The sequence below is a fragment of the Psammomys obesus genome, unplaced genomic scaffold (assembly GCF_907164565.1).
Source record: "Psammomys obesus unplaced genomic scaffold, mPsaObe1.curated_primary_1811, whole genome shotgun sequence".
Taxonomy (NCBI): domain Eukaryota; kingdom Metazoa; phylum Chordata; class Mammalia; order Rodentia; family Muridae; genus Psammomys; species Psammomys obesus.
This window is the reverse complement of record NW_026588368.1, coordinates 6,363,916-6,383,025: the sequence shown is the minus strand read 5'-3', so window position 1 is coordinate 6,383,025 and position 19,110 is coordinate 6,363,916. Positions and strand designations below refer to the sequence as shown.

The following is a 19,110-nucleotide window of genomic DNA, read 5'->3' as shown; positions in this document are numbered from 1 at the left end:
CAGGAAGAATATAAAAGCCACAGGATAGGGGAGAAGTGTTGTGACGTGTTACCTTCTGAATACGGCGTGGCTAACACACTCATGAGCTTGCAGTAGCTAGGTCTACCTGCACAAGACACTTGATCAAGCCAGCCAAAATTCTGGCCTAGATGTTCCATCCCCCTACTGAGGCTCTCTTGTCACTCAGTAGTTTCTGGAGGGAGAGAGGATTTTTTTTTTTTAATTTCAAGAGTGCAGTCACTGGTCAGAGCCCAGTGTTTCAGTAGATGGCCCCCACACCAACGAACATATGGTCAGCACTAACTGGACATAATGGGTCATCTTTTTCAAGAAAGGCCTGAAGTTGGGAAGGGGTGATTTGAGGAAATGGCAGGGAGTTGGAGGAAGGAAATAGGGAGGGGTAGATACGATGGTATGTCATTGGATCCATGTATGAAAATCTCAAAAAGTAGAAAAGTAAGTGATCTACTACTGACCACTAATCTGGTATTAGCCACATCTTTAAGATTCTTTGGAGAGCGACGATGGTCACAGGAGAGAAATAACATAGATGCCTCCCTCAGAAAATGTAAACTTTTCTACCGTGATAGAACAAATGGATCTGGAAGGCATTTGCACCACACAGAAGGAAAGCTGACACATAGGGAAACCCCAGTCTCGGAGAACAGGACAGGGTTTTTTTTGTTTTTGTTTTTTCATCCAGAACCATCTTTTGACAGGGAATGAGGAAGCACCTACCGAAAAGGGGAGAGACATCTCCAGGAGAGCCATGGTGATATAGGCAGACAAGATGACTTCATTTTCGACTCCTCCCTGTAAATGGGCAGGAGGAAGAGATCTGAGGAGTTCTGAGAATTCCATTAACTAGCTATTCATATTCTGCTGTGTTGTGGAACTTACCTTTTTTTATTTTTATTTTTTAAATATCCTTCTTCCAGGGATTACCTCACAGTCAGTACAAACTCTAGCCTCTCTTTCTTGGTGATATCCAGATCCTATTGTTCTTTGATGGATCTGTCAGTAATTTCTACTCATAACTCGTGTCCTTGAAGTTCTCATAATGGATAATTAAAAACGAGCCCTGAAATCACTGACCTTCATGGCATTGTTGAACAGGTACCCGGAGCTCCTGAAACAGCCGTTGTCCTGCTGCTGCTGGGAGAGCCAGATGAGGGCTTGGGTGATGTGTGCTTCATGGATGAAGATGTATTTTTGAGCTTGAGCAAAACTCTTCAGTACAAAGGCTGTGAGCCTGAGTGAGGTGAAAGTGATTCTATATATGCTGTTACAATGGCTTCAGAACCACTTCATGTCAACATGCTTCACGCTTCATTTCCTTACGCTGAAGAAGCACCTAACAGGGATCAGTGTGCACTAGAGATGTCCCCTCCTTTAGTCTCCCAGAGAAGTACGTTAGACCTAGAATTTGCTTTAGTCATAATAAAGAATCTACATATTTCTGACACTTGTTTTTGTTAGTTCTTTGAGAACTAAGGCAAAGGATTTATACAATCTGAAAACAAAAGAGCATGGGATGGTTCTTGGCCCTCCGCTTGAGGGGTTCCTTACTATATGTAGATGACAATTTTCTCCAGTGTCCAACTATTCTATGAGGTAACTTGAAATTTACTTTTACTTAGGAATACAAAAGTAAGATTTTGCATCATTCCATCCTTCATTCTTTCATGTCTAAATTAATTCATCCTCTTTGAAGGTAAGTGTGACCCAAGAAAGAGAATATAACCTGATGGCTTGTCTAGAAGTTATATGATGTGCTCACTAAACTCCCTTTAAAATTCTTGGTTAAGGGAGTTATTTTAGAAAAGAACATGTTGGTATAACATGACCAGAATAGCTTTTGGGGACACATTTAACACACGTATATTTTAATATAAGATTCTCTGCTTGTTAACTCGCTAATATTGGGACATTCATCTAATATTTAGTTCTAAAAACATGTGTCTTGGTAGAGTTGCTATTGACATAACTAGGGGTACTGCATGTAAAGAGCTGGTTCAAAATGAGAGTTCAAGAAATTGGCTTCCCCTTACCAGGTATTCCCATGATTCCTGCCAGCTTTTTCCCCAAAAGTGCTGTAGGAGCCATCCTGGTGCTTGTAGTTTAATTGTCTTTGGTAACCTGTAATGGAAGGTTAGCGCAACAATATGGCAGGTTAGGTACCCGTGAAAACCAGAAAGATTAGTAAAATGTTTCATATCTCTTATAATTTTTCTTAATTTTTGTCCACATATAATTTTTAAAATGCAATAGGGGTGATAAATAACTCCATCTGATTGAATAATAGAGCTGAAACAAGGCTTTCAACTTTCAGTCCCTCATTCACCCATATTGAGATAGTCAATGGCCTTGGTCTTGATCTCCTCTGTCAGTTGCTGCGTTTCATTCAGATAATCCAGGACATAGATATTAGGAGCAAACAGAACCATATTCTGTTCTCCACAGCCATAGGGCATCTTGAGGAGATTCTGTATGCTTTGCATGGCAGAACCCAATATATCTCCTAGAAAATGGAAGATAATGAAATGTAAGATTATAGCAAAAAAAAATGAGTAATTAGCCATGTTTTTTAAAAAATGAGTAATTTTACAAAGGATGCCGACAGGAAAGAAGGATTATTGCAAACAGTAATTCAAAGAAAAGAAGTTAAAAGTACAATTCCATGTATTTATATATGCATGATGCATGCCTGTATGTATGTACATATTTAAGACAAGGTTTTGCTATGCAAACTAGGCTGGCAACAAACTCTATCCTCCTGCCTCGAGCTCTCAGGTGTTGGGATTGTAGGTGTGTACTACATTTTTGTTGTTGTTGTTCTTTTGTTTTGAATAAATATTTATAGAAAAGTAACACTGTACGGAATGAGGAGTTGTGTTGACATATTTAGGAATCTGTGTGCATATGTAACAACAATGTTAAAAAATAGGTAATAATTAAAGAGAGAGTGAAGGGGGGACACATAGGAGAGGAAGAAAGAGAAGAGGGAAATGTTATAATTATATTTTAATTAAAAATTACAAAGCAAAACAATTTTGCACATGCACACATATGAAAATAGAGCAAAAGTTAAAAAATAGAGCAAAAGTTAATGTTCAAGTTCTCTAGGAGTGAACTCACCCAAAACTGTGACAGAGGCTCTAGGGGAGTCCTCTACCACACCTGGTGGCAGCTTCAGCGATATCTGTTCAGACACCTCGGTACCTAGGGCAAGAAGCACGTCAGCCACAGGAAAGGCCAGTCTGTGATAGGCCATTTAGACACCTCGATGGCCCGCAAACTAGAATGGCACCTTAAGCACAAGCTTCCTCTGAAAAATTGTTCTTTTTACAAAAATAAGATGGTTTTGGTTCTGACCTTAGTAGCTACTGGGAGTCGGGGGTTTTCAGGATTTCATCCCAAACCATCCGTGCTCCCTTGATATGAAGTAGCATTTCCAAAGAAAGTGAGGAGTCAGGGAGAGTCTGGAGCTGACTCTCACTGAGGTTCTGTGGCAGTCACCCCACAGCCTGCCCTGTATGCTCAGGACAAGGGGACTCATTTTAGCTATTCCTTCTGCTCCTACTGCGTCTATTCGGCCAGAATTATTTCAAGCTTAACCTACGCTTGCTTATCAGTAGAGAAGCAGATCTTTAATTAATATGTATGATGCTTGCTTGCATTTGGTCCATAGGCCCACCTTCTAGAATCTTTATAATTAAAATTTTTCCAAGGGATTTTACTTCTGACTCAAAAGATAGAGGTAACATGGTAATGTCTCCTGAAAACAGAGATGCAATTTCAAATTGAAAAAAATCAGATAAGAGTTTTTGGTTTCTCCTAGAAGGGGTTCACTGTCCTTGTTCTCTGGGAATTGCTCTCCTTCCCAGGCCACTGTAGAGAAGGGACCGTCACACAGCACACTGCTGGGAGCCTGAAGAGAAAGGTAAACATTTCCCGAGATTTCACTCCAGGTCTTTCCTTCAGTGACAAAACCATCTTCCGGCTTCTCCTTGGAAGGGATTTGTGAATGCATGAAGCATCTCAGCTTTTGCAGTTCTTCCCAGGGTTTGGCCTGCCTACTAAATCACCCATCTTGGGGAACGAGTGGTTTGCTCCAATTCTCAGGATCCCTGACACCAGGGAAAACAAAGAGAAAATGTGCAATGGGTGTGAGTGGCTATCTCCCAGGGCTCAGCACAAAGAGAAAGAATGAAAGAATTCAGCTCCTAGTTTTGTCCTGAAATATGTTTGACTGAGCACTCAGCGACACCACTTTTCCCAGGGGATCGGGCCTTTAATGACTTCGTGGTCCTCTGGGAACATGACCGGCTGCATGGGCCTTTCACACTGCCCCTTCTACCGGATGGCTCTAGAGACAGATCAAAGTGTCCAACAGCTTCCCTGTCTCTGGAAGCAAAAGGACAAGAAACTTGCTTGGCCCCTGGGGACAGGGACTGACAGGATGAAGAGAGATATGTGCACTATGAGGAAGAGTGTTTCCTCTCCTCAGCTCTGCAGTGTGAACCCAGCTCCTGGACTCTCTAAGAGAAATGGAGGGATTGGAGCAAACACCTGAGATGCAAATGATTTCCACCCCCCTGCCTCAGCGGATCATCTTCCACCTCCTCTATCTCAAAGCACTGACAGATCTTGGTAAACCCCAAGCTCCTGGTGACCACAATGACAAATGGGGTCGTGCAAACAAACACAAAGATCTGAGAATCATCTGCAACCTTGGTTCTCAACCTGAGGGCCGTGGCCTCTTAGGGGGTTGAATGACCCCTTCACAGAGGTCACCTAAGACCATCAGAAAATACAGATATTTACATTATGATTCATAACAGTAGCAATTATTACAGTTATGAAGTAGCAAAGAAAATAGTTTTATAGTTGGGAGGTCACCACAACACAAGGAACTCTACTGAAGGGTCACAGAGTTAGGAAGGCTGTAACCACTGCTTTAGAATGTGCAGACAAATCCCATGAAGAAATGATAAACTCGAAAAACAAACCAAACAGATGTATACAGAAAATATCAGAATACAGACTCCTCTCGGGCACATATGGGATACTCTCCAGGGCAGAGCACATGCTGGGTCAAGAAACAACACTCACTTTGAAAGGCACAAAATCACTCTGTGTATCTTTTCTGACTAGATTGCTTCATTCACTGATTTCCCTAATTTAAGGAAGAATCAACATTAACCTCTCAAAGACATCCCAAAATGGAAGTAGAGGCCAGCCTTGCTCAGGTATCAGTCAGATGAGAAGCTCAGAAAAAAAATCAAACTATGAACCAATATCATAAATAATCATATTTCTTAATAGAATAACAAGTACTAAATCCAATAGGACACTCAAAGGATGCTACAGTGACCACTAGATGCAAAACAGAGCAACCAATGTGGCATATCATATTAGCTGACTAGAAGGTAAAACTCATATGATTATAGTTTAAAAAAAAAAGTCAACATCTTTCCATGGCACGAACCCTCAGTGAAGTAAGTATAAAAGGACATTTTCTCTACATAATGCAAACTGCTCATGAAATCCTCCTAACATTATACCCAGTGGGGAAACCCCTGAACCTCTGCCTGTAAGATCCAGCATAATATAAAGGCCGCCTCTCTCAATGGAGCACTAGAAATACTTTCAAGAATAATTGGATTGGAAAAAGAAGTCAAGAGTATCCAAGTTGGAAATGACCAATTACCCCCGTTTATCAACTGTCTGATTCCAGGTGAAGAGAATCTCACAAGTTCATTAAAAGAAACCAACCAACAAACAAACACACAAAACCTGTTAGAACTAAGAAGCTCAGCGATGCTGCTAGATGCAAAATCGAACGTATGTTTGTATGTCTAGACCAGCAACAAGCTATCTGAAAAAGCAATAAGACAACAATCCCACTTACAGTGGAATAAAGAATTAGAAATCAGTTTAGCCTAGGGAACTTCTACATTGTTCACCTTACTTATGTTTTCCCAGTAAAAATAAAGCACCGTGCTGTGCAATACTAAATAAAGACATTAAAAAGGGAAAACTCACTGAAGTTTAAAACTGTGATGAATCTACATTTCTACATCTTATATAAAAATAAGTTACTTACTTCCACCAAGTCCCAGATCCACGACTCAGGGAAGTAGGTCCGTATAGTCTCCTTGGGAGACTCTGGAGCCACTAGAAAATCATTCATGAGGTTTTGGCCTACGAGATGGTATGCAGCTGGTCCTACCGTAGGTGAGAGAAGACAGGGGCGGTGAATACAGATATAGATAAGAGTTCATGAGACATTGTGCTACCAAAGTGCTGCCATAGACAGATTGGGAAGGTGCGATGGGAGTCAGGAAAGGACATATGGGCAACCAGGAAGGCTTCTTGGAGAAAATGGCATTTCGGCTGAACTCTGAGGTATTAGAACAAATTGAACCAGGGAAAGAAGATACCAAGCACAGAATGGAAGAAGTGTGGCCTTCTTGGACTTTTGCAAAAGAAATGGTTTTGTGGGATCCCAGGAAACTACTGCCCTCTGTGGAAAATGGAGAGATAGAGGGTGTTGAGGGAGGAAGAGGACGGTAGCCTAAGTTGCCACTGACATGTTCATCTATGGTAGCAGAGGAAAAATACATATAGCAGTGGTTTTGAGAAACAACTTACAGCAGTGGAGGAATCAAGGATAGAAAACTATGTACTGCATACTGAATGAGAATGTCAGTCAGCTCTCCCTTACTGTCACTTTCAGTTCCTGAAGTGTTGATAGCCACTTGACACCAATAGACATACTGGCAGACAGTAGACAGACGGGCAGGGGACAACAGGTTCCCTGTAATTCTCAATACAATCTAGAAGTAAGAATATCCGACTCTCCGTAGTACATTTCACATAGAAAATGAATTTACTCGCCAAACATTTTCCTAGATTCTTTCTTCCTCTTCTCCATACTTAAATGCATGCAACCACTAGAGAACAATGGCCTAAGACTAAGTTCGCGCTGCCTGCTAGGATTCAGCAGAGAAATGGTTTGCACAGCTGAAGACGGTGAAGAGCATCCACTGATGCTTTAGGGCCGTTGAAGAAGCTCTTCACTCGGCTGAGAGCGCTGCCCTGCCTGCTTTGGGAGCGTTTTAGCACAGTTAGACTGCAGGGAACCTTCCCTTTTCTTTGAGCCCCCTCATCGCTACCAGCAGACACGGGTTCTTGGTGGCTGATGGTCTGACTCCTCAGAGTCCATTCTTTCTTTCCACAGTGCCTATACCAGGCCTGCACTTCTCCTAAGCCACTGCTCACACCCTGCCTTCCGTGCTCCGCAGGCTTACACTGGGTGGAGGCGTGCCCGTAACAGCTCTGAGCTTACATCATCATGAACACTGCAACAGCCTTGATGTCTCCGCATCAAGTCTTTCGTTAACCTTGGTCACACTTTATTCTTAAAATGTTGTCTTACTTGGTTCCGTATTTTTAGGCACTAACCTCTTTGAGTGTGTCCGAGCCGTTCACAGACTTTGGGTTTATGGATCTTTGAGTTGGTGAAAACCTTTAAGCCCATTTCCTACAAAGGAAATGACCACCCAGTTAGTACCTCTCCATTCACACCTCCTTCCGTCTGAATTAAACTTTCTGTGTTTGCACACGAGGCAGGAATGACAGCACGCTTGTGGCGTGAAGGTCATTTTGCCCCTTAAAATCACCCAACAGCAATAACTGTATACATACCTATAAATATTGCAAAGCAATGACCTTCAATGGAAAGAAAACGTCATTAATCATTAATCAAAATGCCTGGCCCTGATTCCTCTGTGCTTCACATATCTGTTTCTGCTGGTGACCTCGGAGAAGGTACTTGATCCCTTTACTCTGTTGGTTTCAATGGTGTTAAGGAGGCACCAAAACCTGTATTCCACACAGGGTGCTTTGAGAACCTTCACACCTGTCTCCAAGAGAAGATGCTTACCTCCAGGAGGCCGTACACATCCTCTTCATTGGTGTTCTCCACCAGGGAGTAGAGTATCCCATTGATGTAGATGTCGTATTGCTTGATACAATCTCTAGAGTCTTCTTCCCGCTGGTCAGCACCCTGGGGGAAGCCAGTAAGGTCCTTCACAGGTAGCAGATTGTAAACCTGCAGAAAGGGTGCAAGGGCTAACTGGTCTGTGGCTCTCTGTTATGTAACCAAGGGAAAAGCCCAAGGACAGCAGCACCCAAACCCAATGTACTTCCGACTTAATCAGCCGGGGAAATACCTGTTTACAGCATTCGGCAGCAAACACTATACTCAATACCAAAATGGAAGGAGACCTTCATAACCTAGGAACTGGAATTGAGTTGTGCTGTGGGCGATACAGTGTTTTGAGCGGAAGGAATGAGTGGTAGTTCTAACACTGCCTGGGAGCAAAGGACACATGTTCCCCAAGAGAACAAGTGCTGTGAACAGCCTCCATGTGAGAGGAAAAAGCACTTCCGGAGACAAAATGCTCCAGGTCATCCTACAGTCCCTAAGGGCTGAACTCTGAACTTGGCATGATGCTTTCAAACCCATTTAGGGGAGAGAAGTAAGACAGACATAAAGTGCTCACAGGTGCATAGAGGCGCGTTCACAAGGAAGAGATCCTGGCCTAAAAAGACAGGGCTGGGAGCAGAAGCGACTCCTCCTCAGTTCCTCCCCAGCAATCTTCCTCTCTGCCTTGTTGTCTCCAAAACACATTATTATCATTTCCATTACAAAAATGTAAGGTTTTGTTTGTTTTTTGAAAGTGTCTCTCTGTATAGCCCTGGCTGTCCTGGACTCACTTTGTAGACCAGGCTGGCCTCGAACTCACAGAGATCCACCTACCTCTGTCTCCCCGAGCGCTGGGATTACAGGGATGTGCCACCATGCCCGGCTATAAAAATGTAAATTTATAAGACACAAATATCTGGCTTTCCATAGATCTGAACTAGCTCCCCAGCATCTAGGACAGCTCCAAGAACACAGTCGGCATTAAGTACGTGTTCACTGAATGTCTTACACTACCAGGCGAAATTGTACTGTTAGTAAAATACTAACAAAGAATTGAGAGGAACACGTCCTGTCCCAAATGCCTGAATGCTCCTTTTTTACGATTATAGAATTACTAGACTATCTATTCTCTGTGTCCATCGGAGTTGCAATCATTTTAAAGCTCTGACAAGTACAAAAATCATATTACACACACACACACACACACACACACACACACACGAAACAATGCTATTTTTCTCCTTATTGAGATGTTCTTAGTATGTCCTTTCAATGTACATTTTTAACACCTCTATTAAAAATAGCAGTTGTAAAGGCCAAGCAGTATGCCCTGGTAAGATGGTTCAGCAGATATATCTACCATGCAAGCCTGAAGACCTGAGTTCCAACCCCCAGAGCCCACTGTGCAAGGAGAAACCTGCACATCAACACACACCATAAATATACACATAGTAATATAAAGTAGAAATTTACAGATCAAGAACTTTTATTTTCTTAGGCTTCTATTTCCTTTTTTAACCTTGTTTGTTTGTTTGGGACCAGGTCTCTCTATGTGGTCCTGGCTGTCCCAGAATTTACTACAAACATCAGGCTAGCCTCAGACTCCCAGAGATCCTCCTTCCTCTGCTCCCCGATTGCTGGGATTAAAGGTGTGACGCCACATTGGCTTTTTAAAAACGTGTGTGTGTGTGTGTGTGTGTGTGTGTGTGTGTGTGTGTGCATGTGTGTGTGTGTGTGTGTCAGAAGGTAGCCTGTGTCATTCTTTCCTTCCACCATGTGGGCTCCAGGGATTGAACTCAAATTATCAGGACTGACTGCAAGCTCCTTTATTCATTGTGCCTTCTTCCCAATCCCATGCTTACTTTTTTAATGAAGTGTAAAGATATCATTTGCTTTTGTAAGCTTTCATAAGTGCATTAGCAAGAACATATTCCAGCTGGCCTCCATAATGAGAATGTGAAGCTTTAAGAAAATATAATCAGTATATGCTGACGTGCAGTCACGGGTAATAGTGTACCCTTTCATTACGTCCTTTTGCAACTATGTTATTTCTCAATGTCACAATCATATAGTGATTCATTTTTCTAAATTTTTTCAGTAATGATGCTCAATTTGTGATGTTCCTTATTTCAGTTGACTGCCATTCTTATGAAAACAGGAATATGAAATACCACTGGGTCTGTGTAGTCTTGGAGCAAAGAGGCCACCCAGACCTGCTTCGTAAAGTTTGTCATCTTCACGAGGCTTCCTAAGATGTTAAAACTAGCTTGAGAACAAATATTATTGATTTTGCAGAGTTATGGGTTTTGGCCACTCTGCTCTCTTTTCCATAGGCATCGTTATCATGACCTCCCAGTTCTGCAATCAGAAATGACCCTTTTTGTTTTGAACATCTGTCCATCTCTTGCAGAACTTTTTCACAGCTTGCCTCTTGCCCTCCTCAGCTCAGCCAAGCTCAGTGGCTCAACACAGTCACAGCTTATGTAGCCACGTGTTCTGGAGCAGGACATGGACGCTTGAATCATAAGTCTTTCTGGTTAATTTGTATTGTCTTTTCACCTTTTCAAAATACTGGTTCTCTGCTTAGTTCCATATACTAGACAAAGCAATGGCATCATTTTTTTTTTCACCTGCAGACGCTAGTAATGGGAGAGAGGAAAGGAGGCGTACAAGAGATCATTTGCAAAAGGATCTTCAAAGTGTCCATCAAAGTTCAAAACTATCAACCTTTAGGAAACTATAGTTGTTTATTTTATGCTTTTACTTATTCTTTGAGAATTTCATATAGTAGATTTTGATCGTTTTCTTCCACCTTCCTCAGTGTAACTGTGGTTTCTTATGTTACTCAAGTATTTCCTCTCGCTTCAGGACCGTCACGTGGGTTGTCTCGCATATCCAAGACTGACAAGGACTCACCAAGGATGGAGAGAGCTCAGCCTCAGGCTTTAGGAGCAGCAGGCTATGGTCCACAGCTCGCAGGGCACAGAGGGAATTAGGAGAAGCCATGACGCTAAGGAGGGTATGGGTGCCGGGAAGACTGCTATTCGGGTGGAAGGTCAAAGTCACCTGAGGAAAGAAAGGTCAGAAAAATCAATATCTGAATTCCACCATGTGTCCCTTACACTCCCCAGGTATTCCTCACCTTTCAACACAGAAACACTTCAGACTCTTTCACAGGGGTTGGTTTATGCTACTTGAATGAGGCCTCCCCCCTCCCTCCCCTTGAACCTCACTTTGGTTTTCAAGATTCAGTTGGATGACTGTAATGGTCTCTCCAAAGGCATTTTTAAGTGGCCATCTTGAAGGGTCAGTCTTTTACCTCTGATATACAGTGGGTGCTCATTAAATCTGGGTTTGTGTGACGCAAAAAGGCCTAAGCATTTTCATTTGGGCTTTGTGTGGTCTTTAAACTTGCTTGCGAACTTCCAAATATTGCATCACAGAGTGGGGGAAAAGGCCACTGAGAGAGGTTACAGGTGACGAGTCAGTGCTGCACAGACAATTTTCAAAGGGAGGCAATAACATGACTCCTTAATCCGAGTCTGCAGTGACCCTGTACAACCTTGCTAGGGTGATCATTTAACCCACTAGTCCACACAGGTATAAAAGAATGGGTAACCCGGAGAGGACAGAGCTCCACAAAGAGACCAATAGAACCAACAAATTTGGACCACAGAGAGGTGAACCGTGGAGAGGGGCCAGGCCCCCTGCTCAGATGTAGCCAGTAGGCAGCTCAGTCTCCATGTAAGTCACCTAGTAAGGGGACCAGGGTCTGTCTCTAACATGAATTCTGTTGCCTGTTCTTCGATCACTTCCCCTGGTCAAGGCGGATCACAAAGGAAGAGGATGCAGGCAGTCCTGAAGAGACTTGATACTCTGGAGTCAGTTGGTAAGGGAGGAGGACTCCCCCTTTCTAAAGAGTAGGGGATGGGAATAGGGGGAAAGTGGGTGGGTGGGGCCAGGAGGAGTCGAGGGAGGTGCCTACGATGGAGATGGGGAAGTAAAATGAACAAACTAATTAAAAAAATGGAACTACTAGTGATAAATGTTGACATTTTATTCTTTAACGCACCCACCTTGTTGTTCAGACAGTTTCCAATCTCATATTTGACAGTATCTGCGACTACTTCTCCACCAGGCAGAATGGTAAAAAGGAGCAGTCGAGCCAGAGGAGCCAGGTCTGTCTCCACCGGGATAAATATGGAGAAGTGGCCTTTCACTGGTGCAGAGAGAACGAGAGGTAGCCACGGGTTAAACTCATTCCGGGTAAAAAATGAGAGTTCCTTTATTACGTGGAGCCAACGTGGGCGCCTAGGCTGGCCAGTGGGCACCTAGGCTGGCCAGCGGCTGCTACAGTTAGCAGACATCACGAGCAGTGCACAGAACAAAGGCATGACAAGCTTGCAGAACCCTGGCCTCGAAGAAGACAATGACACAAAATCCTCCTTCTTATATAAATCATATGTATTTTTTTTTCTTGTCACTTTTGAGCTCTAGCTGACTGACACTGCCCTGGAAAGCTAGCTGAGAGAGAGGAAGCATCAATTTCACCATCATTCATTCTTGATAGCTCACGTTAGGAGAGAAATAAGCTCTGGAACCTGTGGCAGGAGGTTAACATACTGCGCTCTTGCTTTTTTTCCTTTTTACCCTCCGGGAAACATGGCGGTATCCTTGTCTCCTGAAGGTCTACACTCCCACAGAAGCCTGCTTTGAAACCTGTGTAAACCATGGCGTTTGCTTTAAATGTTCTTGAGTCTGCTGCACCAAGAAGTTATAGTAAAGCATTCATAGTTTTCTAGTAAGTCAGTGTTTGGACCCCAAACACAATGGGGTTTCAAATGTTTATTATTCTGTTATCCAAGGGCAGAGTCCAAAGGTAGAAATGACCAGCTGACCCTTTGTAACTCATCGCAAACTTCAGAGGAAACACACACACACACACAGATACAAAGACTTTAGCACAGAACCAGGTAATTGGAAAGCACCCCAAAGTTTTCCTCCTTTCCATTTACACAATTCTAAAATGTCCTTCATACGGAGAGGAAGATGTACGAACATTTCTAGCCGGAAAATTTGAAATAACTACAGCATACTCGTGACCCTACCAACATTTTAACAAACCTAAGAAAAGTATATTGGAAAAAAAAAATAAAACTATTTGATAAAGGATGGCAGAAAACACTGCATTCCTCCTGGCTTCCTCTTTATTGTGACTAGATGGGAAAGAGCCTGTTTGGAAGGCTCCCGGCCGAGCAGCAAGGTCAGGTGGTGGGCATGGAGCAGAGCTGATGATGCCATACTCACTGTCTCCGGGCTCCACAGGCAGCTCGTGCGTCCCTGAGCGAACGATGCCTCCCCTTGCCATGAGCTGCAAGACAGGAAATTAAAAAATTTCCAGCAGAGATCTTAGCCGGGCTTCCATTCTACACGCTTGTCTTATTGAGCCCCTGCTGGAAATGATTAGCCCCACGAGAAGTCAGACTTTAGAAAAAGAAAAAAAAAAAGACTAAGACGCCAGGGGCTGGAGAGATGGCTCAGCAGTTAAGAGCACCAAGTTCAGTTCCCAGCAACCATGCTGAGCAGCTCACTGCCACCTGTAACTCCTGCTCCAAGGGACCAGATGTACTCTTCTGGCCCTCCTGGGCACTCACACACAGATACGCACATTAAAAATAATAATAATAATAATAATAATAATAATAATAATAATAGTAATAGTAATAAGTTTTAAAGGAAGCCAAAACAGTGATGTCTACAAGTCCATAACCCCGCGCCCCCAGGGAGCTTTATCTGCAGGCGGAAGATAAGGCGCCCTCCCTTCTCACCAGATAATAGAAGACTATCTTCTTCAGTTCCTGCACAGCCTTCCCGTTTAGAATATAAAGCACCTGGATGTGCAGCCATTGATCACAGCGCAGTTTGCCAGGCGTGGATACCAGGTGCACCAAGCTTTGGCTTGGTGAGAAAACAGCACTGGCTGTGTGCTGAGCCTCCACATGCTCCTCTGTCAACCATCGGAACCCATAGCAGACATGGTTATCCTTGTACTTGGCCTAAGGAATTAGAAAAAACGATGTCATTTTTACTAAGATGGTAGATCAGGGACCCCTGGCCTCACAATGTCCTCACAATGTTTATTCCTCCTCCCTCTATAGTAAAAGCAAGAAAGGCCCTTATTTGATTTATCTGTCTTGAATATAGGCATGTTCTGTGGCTTTTTTTTTTTTTTTTTTTTGCCACAGAACATCATGAGTTTGGTATTTATATGTCAGAAGAGAATAACATGAGCCATAAAGCTTGCTGCTTTTTTGGCTTGACGGTGCCTCTGCTCCTTTGTCAATGAAGAGAGACACCAGAGCTACAAAACCTCACCAGGGAGGGTGAACACAGTCACCACTTTGCAAGGCTGTGATGCCTTTGGTGACTAGTTCCCATTGGGTTTTATGAATCAATGAAATGGCATAGCCTTATAGATTTGAGAAAATGGCTGCCAATAGCAATGGCTAGAGCGGAGTTTGGAGATTTAGCTGGTGTGCTTTCCAGGCCTATCTTAGGTGTGTGAGTGAGTGCATTCCGTAGTTCTGAATTTCATAATATTTAAATCAGACCAAACATCCTACTTGTTAACAAAAAAATGTTATTTTTTATGGCAACAACATTTACAATGTTTTCTTCTGGCTTTTTTGAAATATATAGTACATTATCATTAGCTACAACTGGGCAGCAGGGTGAACAATAATGTGTACATAAGAATGACTGCTAAATTTTATAGAAACACCAGTTTATTCTATTTTATTTTACTTGGCACAATATTTTCCATGGTGCATGTACCACCTTATAAAATACAGCACCCATAAAGCTGGTAAAAGTTGACCTTGAATTGCCTCTAAGTTATAAAGCACATTTCTCTCCATAGGACTAAACACAATTTGGAGAGTTCATCTCTTTAGGTTGCAATTTTATTTTCGAGACTTGCTCATGTCTTTACAAGCTCTTTCCACACTCACCCTGACAGTTAGGGAGGTGTCCATGATGTTGTCAGTGTTGATGGAGAACGACACCAGGCCATCCTTATCCGTCGTAGCATTTAAGTAATGGTTTGCTTCATTTGCTATGATGGAGATCATTTCATACTGAATAGGGGTGCCTCTCCCATCCTCCAACAGGACCTGAAGATTAAAAGCAAAGGTCTTTCTTTAGGCATTGCATGCACACAGTGCCAAGCACTGTGGGTATCATCAGGAGGCTACAGCGTGGTAAAGGAGACAGATGTTAAATAAACATGTAACTAATATAGACTTACTGAGCAGTAACCAACGCTAGGAAGAAAAATAAGAGTCTGAAGAGATACAAAGCAACAAGAATAAATAGGAGTGATCTAAGATGCACTGTGGCTAATTTGCAAAGACTGTGCACTATGTATAACTCACAGAGAATTATATCAAGAAGAGAGTTACATTGCAATAGAAACTTAATTCAGCCCTCCAATTTATTTGCAATTCAGACATTGTGGTAGATAACTTCCCATGGCTTAACATTATGGCACAGCATTATATATGTATACAAGCAAAACGTCCTGACACGGGTGCCACGTGCTTCTCTGTTTGATTTGCATGTGTTTCTGCCCTCCCATCCTAGATGGTGAGCCTGCTGGAGAGTGGGCAGTCTTTACAATGTACTTTGCCTATGACAAAGGCAAAGCTGAGGAGGCACACTCATCCTTAGAGCAGGCTTTAAAAACCAAACGGTTGTTAATAGTGAACTCAGCCAAATGAACAAATAAATGATGCGGCCCAGTCCATAGTATAAAGTTGCTGACATTTTTGCTATAAGCTACTTTAAATTTTTTTTAATTCTGTTAATTGACACAAGGTATTCATAAAATCCAATGTGAAGTTTTAATACATAGGTAAGCGGTGTATAGCGATGAGCTAAAGATAATTGGCATATCAGTCATCTCGTATATGTTATAGCAGAAAAAAACAGGCTGACATGGATCAGCACCCTTAAATATCAATACTATCTAGGTTTATCATGAAAATGTCAGCTGTGTGTGCAAACACAAGAATGGGCACACAACTCCACCCTTTTGCTGTCTGCTGAGACAGTCTTGCTGCAGATAGTAAAGTTACTTCCCAGCATTAAATTATAAAGACTACAGTATACTTCTGAGAATTTTAATTTGACTACTCTTTGACTTCAGGAAATGGTTAGCTTCTAAATATATTCTGCCACAATAACTGAACCTTCCACAGTGTACTCTAAGTCTAGTCCTGTCTTCCACATGAAAAAACATTAAAAAACAAAGAGAAAGAAAGAAAGAGAAAGAAAGAAAGAGAAAGAAAGAAAGAGAAAGAAAGAAAGAAAGAAAGAAAGAAAGAAAGAAAGAAAGAAAGAAAGAAAGAAAGAGGAAAGAAAGAAAGAGGAAAGAAAGAAAGAAAGAAAGAGAGAAAGAGAGAGAAAGGAAAGAAAGAAAGAAAGGAAGGAAGGAAGGAAGGAAAGAAAGAAAGAGGAAAGAAAGAAAGAGAGAAAGAGAGAGAAAGGAAAGAAAGAAAGAAAGAAAGAAAGAAAGAAAGAAAGAAAGAAAGAAAGAAAGAAAGAAAGAAAGGGGGAGGGAGGGAGGGAGGGAAGAAAGAAAGTTATTTTCATTTCCATCTACTCACTTGCCACACACAGACACACGCATCTCTTCATCCAGGATGGTGATTGTCTCTGGAACTTTCACTTTGACTTCAAACTTGGGAAGCACTGTAGGTTACAGTGAAGGAGGTTAGTGGTTGCTCTTCAGATCTGAAGACTTCAATGTTTTCCAGTTCTTTGTAACAGTTCTCTAATGATAGGTTGGTATTTTGTAAAGGTAACTCCATTCTCCAATTTATCTATGTTTACTTCATCCTCAAGGAAAGATTTTGATTAAGGAACTATGACAGTTCATTGTAATCTTAAAGAGTCTCTCTCTCCCTCCCTCTTCTCTCTCTCCACTTCCCTTCCCTCTTCCCACTCTCACTACTGAAACAGTATTTTATTTTGGTCATCCAGTATTGCTACAAACAACTAAACTAAATGTCATTTTATTCTCAAATCACTAACACCCCACTGGACTTAGACATAATCGATTCTACTCTAAGCCCAAAACATGATTCATGGGAAGCAGAACGAATCTAAATTAGCACAAACTCTGAGCCCTAAAGGTCTCGGTTATGAAGGACAACGTCCCATGATTTTCCATGAGCCATACCGAATCCCTTCACAGAGAAGGGGTGCTCTATGGTCCTGCCCGATTCTGTGCGTATTGCCAACTTGTAGGAGCCCTCAGGAGGCTCTGAGGAGAGGGGGAAGGACAACTGTCTGAGGCCACTCTCTAACTTGACGCTCTGCCATTGTGCAATACGATTTCCTCTGGGGTCCTGTAATAAATGAACCACAATTCACAGAAGTGCAGAGAACATCCGAGATTATGAAAGAAATCTATGGAGACTCCCATGTTATCAAAAAGAGGGAAAATGGTAGGCTCAGAGGGCAGCTGAGTTCCAGTCACCCATCGCTGCGTGAACTGGGGGCTTCTTCTTTCCCCAAAGTCTCCGGCATATTGTCAGACATCCTGAAAGGAGTTTTCCCCTGAAATGACTGCTTTCTTCTAATTGTGTACTATTTATGTAGCTCACCTGAACATACAGTAGAGGAATCTGAAAGAAAAGAGAGAAAGAATGTTATGTTCTCAAATAGACCCAATTCTAGCTTACATGGAATAATTCAACATTTACAGAGTATCTATCATCTATCTATCTATTTATCTATCTGTATGTAGTCTACAAATTAAGCTTTTTCAAAGTTTTAATTAATTCATTTCAAGCAATTAATAGGTAATGTTAAGAACTTTGTTGGCCATGGGTAATGGTGGCAATATTGTGTCTATTGTTAGGAACAGGACTTGTTAATGTTATCTAAGTGCGTGTAGCATCCTATTCAAGAACATTCCTTTGCTATGCAACTTCACAGACTGGAAAATAAATACATGGAAATGGAAGGAACTAGTCTTGGACAGAGTTATTAATATGCATCATGAGGCGCTTCTAAGAATGGGAAGGGATAGGAATATCTCCTCTGCCACCAATGTTTATTCACTTAGATAACATTAACATATATATATATATATATATATATATATATATATATATATATATATAGGGTTTGATATGTGTATGCATGTATGTGTGTATAAGTATATATCACACATACAGGTTAACCTGACAGAGCGGTGGATATCATATTCGATTTCAGGTAGACTAAAGGCAGAAGCTGAGAGACAAATATCCAGATTACAGTAACAGTCTTGTTTACAGATGTTGGGATAAGTTGTAACAATTCAGGTAGTAAGAAATAGAATTTTTTTTTTCTAAGCCAATACGATTTTGTGTGAAGTAGATGTGGGTGTGAGAAACTGAGAAGCCAGGGTCATACCATTTCATCAAATCTTTGGAGCTAAAGGAGAATTGATTCTTTTTTTGAGATGGGAACACGTGGCGGAAAAACTCAGCTGAGAATGGACAGCTGGTCTGATGCCCACATTGTGGCCGAGTCACAAAGGAATACACGTTCCCACTTCTTTCATAGCAGAGACTTTGGCGTGTTTGAAAAACATTTAAATCTCTAAGAAATATTTGAACTTAGATTTTTGGGCAGCTATTCATTGTTCGTTTTCTTACTTTTCCTAGTTAGAAGCTGAAGGATAAGTTTAATTATTTGACAAGCAACTGAGTGCCAGACCATGACAGTACACGTTACCTACCGTCTGACCTGGGATAATGTTTTAGATCAAGGCCCTGCTCTATTGCAATGAGAGAAATCACTGCGCACACTGTTCAACTCTCCCTCCCTCTACAACTTAAGCAGCCATTTTACACAAACAACGATGATTTTATGTAAGTAACAGGAGACTTACCAATTCATTAAGGGGGCGAAATTTTTCATCCAATGAAACAACACAAAATTTCACTGAAATAGAAATATTTTTTCGGTGATCCCTAGCCCTTGACCAGTCCTATCCATGGGCAACAAAAACTGTTAAAGAACAAGGATCACAGCAACTGTGAGGAGCAGGCAGAGCCAGA

The 19,110-nt window shown here is 41.9% G+C and overlaps 1 protein-coding gene across 1 annotated transcript in view; it reads right to left on the bottom strand.

Annotated features, from left to right (window-relative positions):
- Positions 1 to 19,110, bottom strand: part of LOC129674276 (alpha-2-macroglobulin-like) — a 34,532-nt gene that overhangs the window by 12,286 nt on the left and 3,136 nt on the right. Inside the window, exons 4-22 of the mRNA XM_055604161.1 lie at positions 18,942 to 18,994; positions 17,665 to 17,685; positions 17,238 to 17,406; positions 16,663 to 16,747; positions 15,303 to 15,318; positions 15,007 to 15,168; positions 13,825 to 14,052; positions 13,304 to 13,367; positions 12,073 to 12,215; positions 10,913 to 11,062; positions 7,952 to 8,119; positions 7,471 to 7,549; positions 6,110 to 6,231; positions 3,853 to 3,931; positions 3,139 to 3,222; positions 2,345 to 2,521; positions 2,052 to 2,139; positions 1,096 to 1,252; positions 739 to 813 (exon numbers count right to left, since the gene is read on the bottom strand). Coding sequence (XP_055460136.1) covers positions 739 to 813; positions 1,096 to 1,252; positions 2,052 to 2,139; positions 2,345 to 2,521; positions 3,139 to 3,222; positions 3,853 to 3,931; positions 6,110 to 6,231; positions 7,471 to 7,549; positions 7,952 to 8,119; positions 10,913 to 11,062; positions 12,073 to 12,215; positions 13,304 to 13,367; positions 13,825 to 14,052; positions 15,007 to 15,168; positions 15,303 to 15,318; positions 16,663 to 16,747; positions 17,238 to 17,406; positions 17,665 to 17,685; positions 18,942 to 18,994 — 2,120 coding nt within the window. The remainder of the gene's footprint in view (positions 1 to 738; positions 814 to 1,095; positions 1,253 to 2,051; positions 2,140 to 2,344; positions 2,522 to 3,138; positions 3,223 to 3,852; positions 3,932 to 6,109; positions 6,232 to 7,470; positions 7,550 to 7,951; positions 8,120 to 10,912; positions 11,063 to 12,072; positions 12,216 to 13,303; positions 13,368 to 13,824; positions 14,053 to 15,006; positions 15,169 to 15,302; positions 15,319 to 16,662; positions 16,748 to 17,237; positions 17,407 to 17,664; positions 17,686 to 18,941; positions 18,995 to 19,110) is intronic.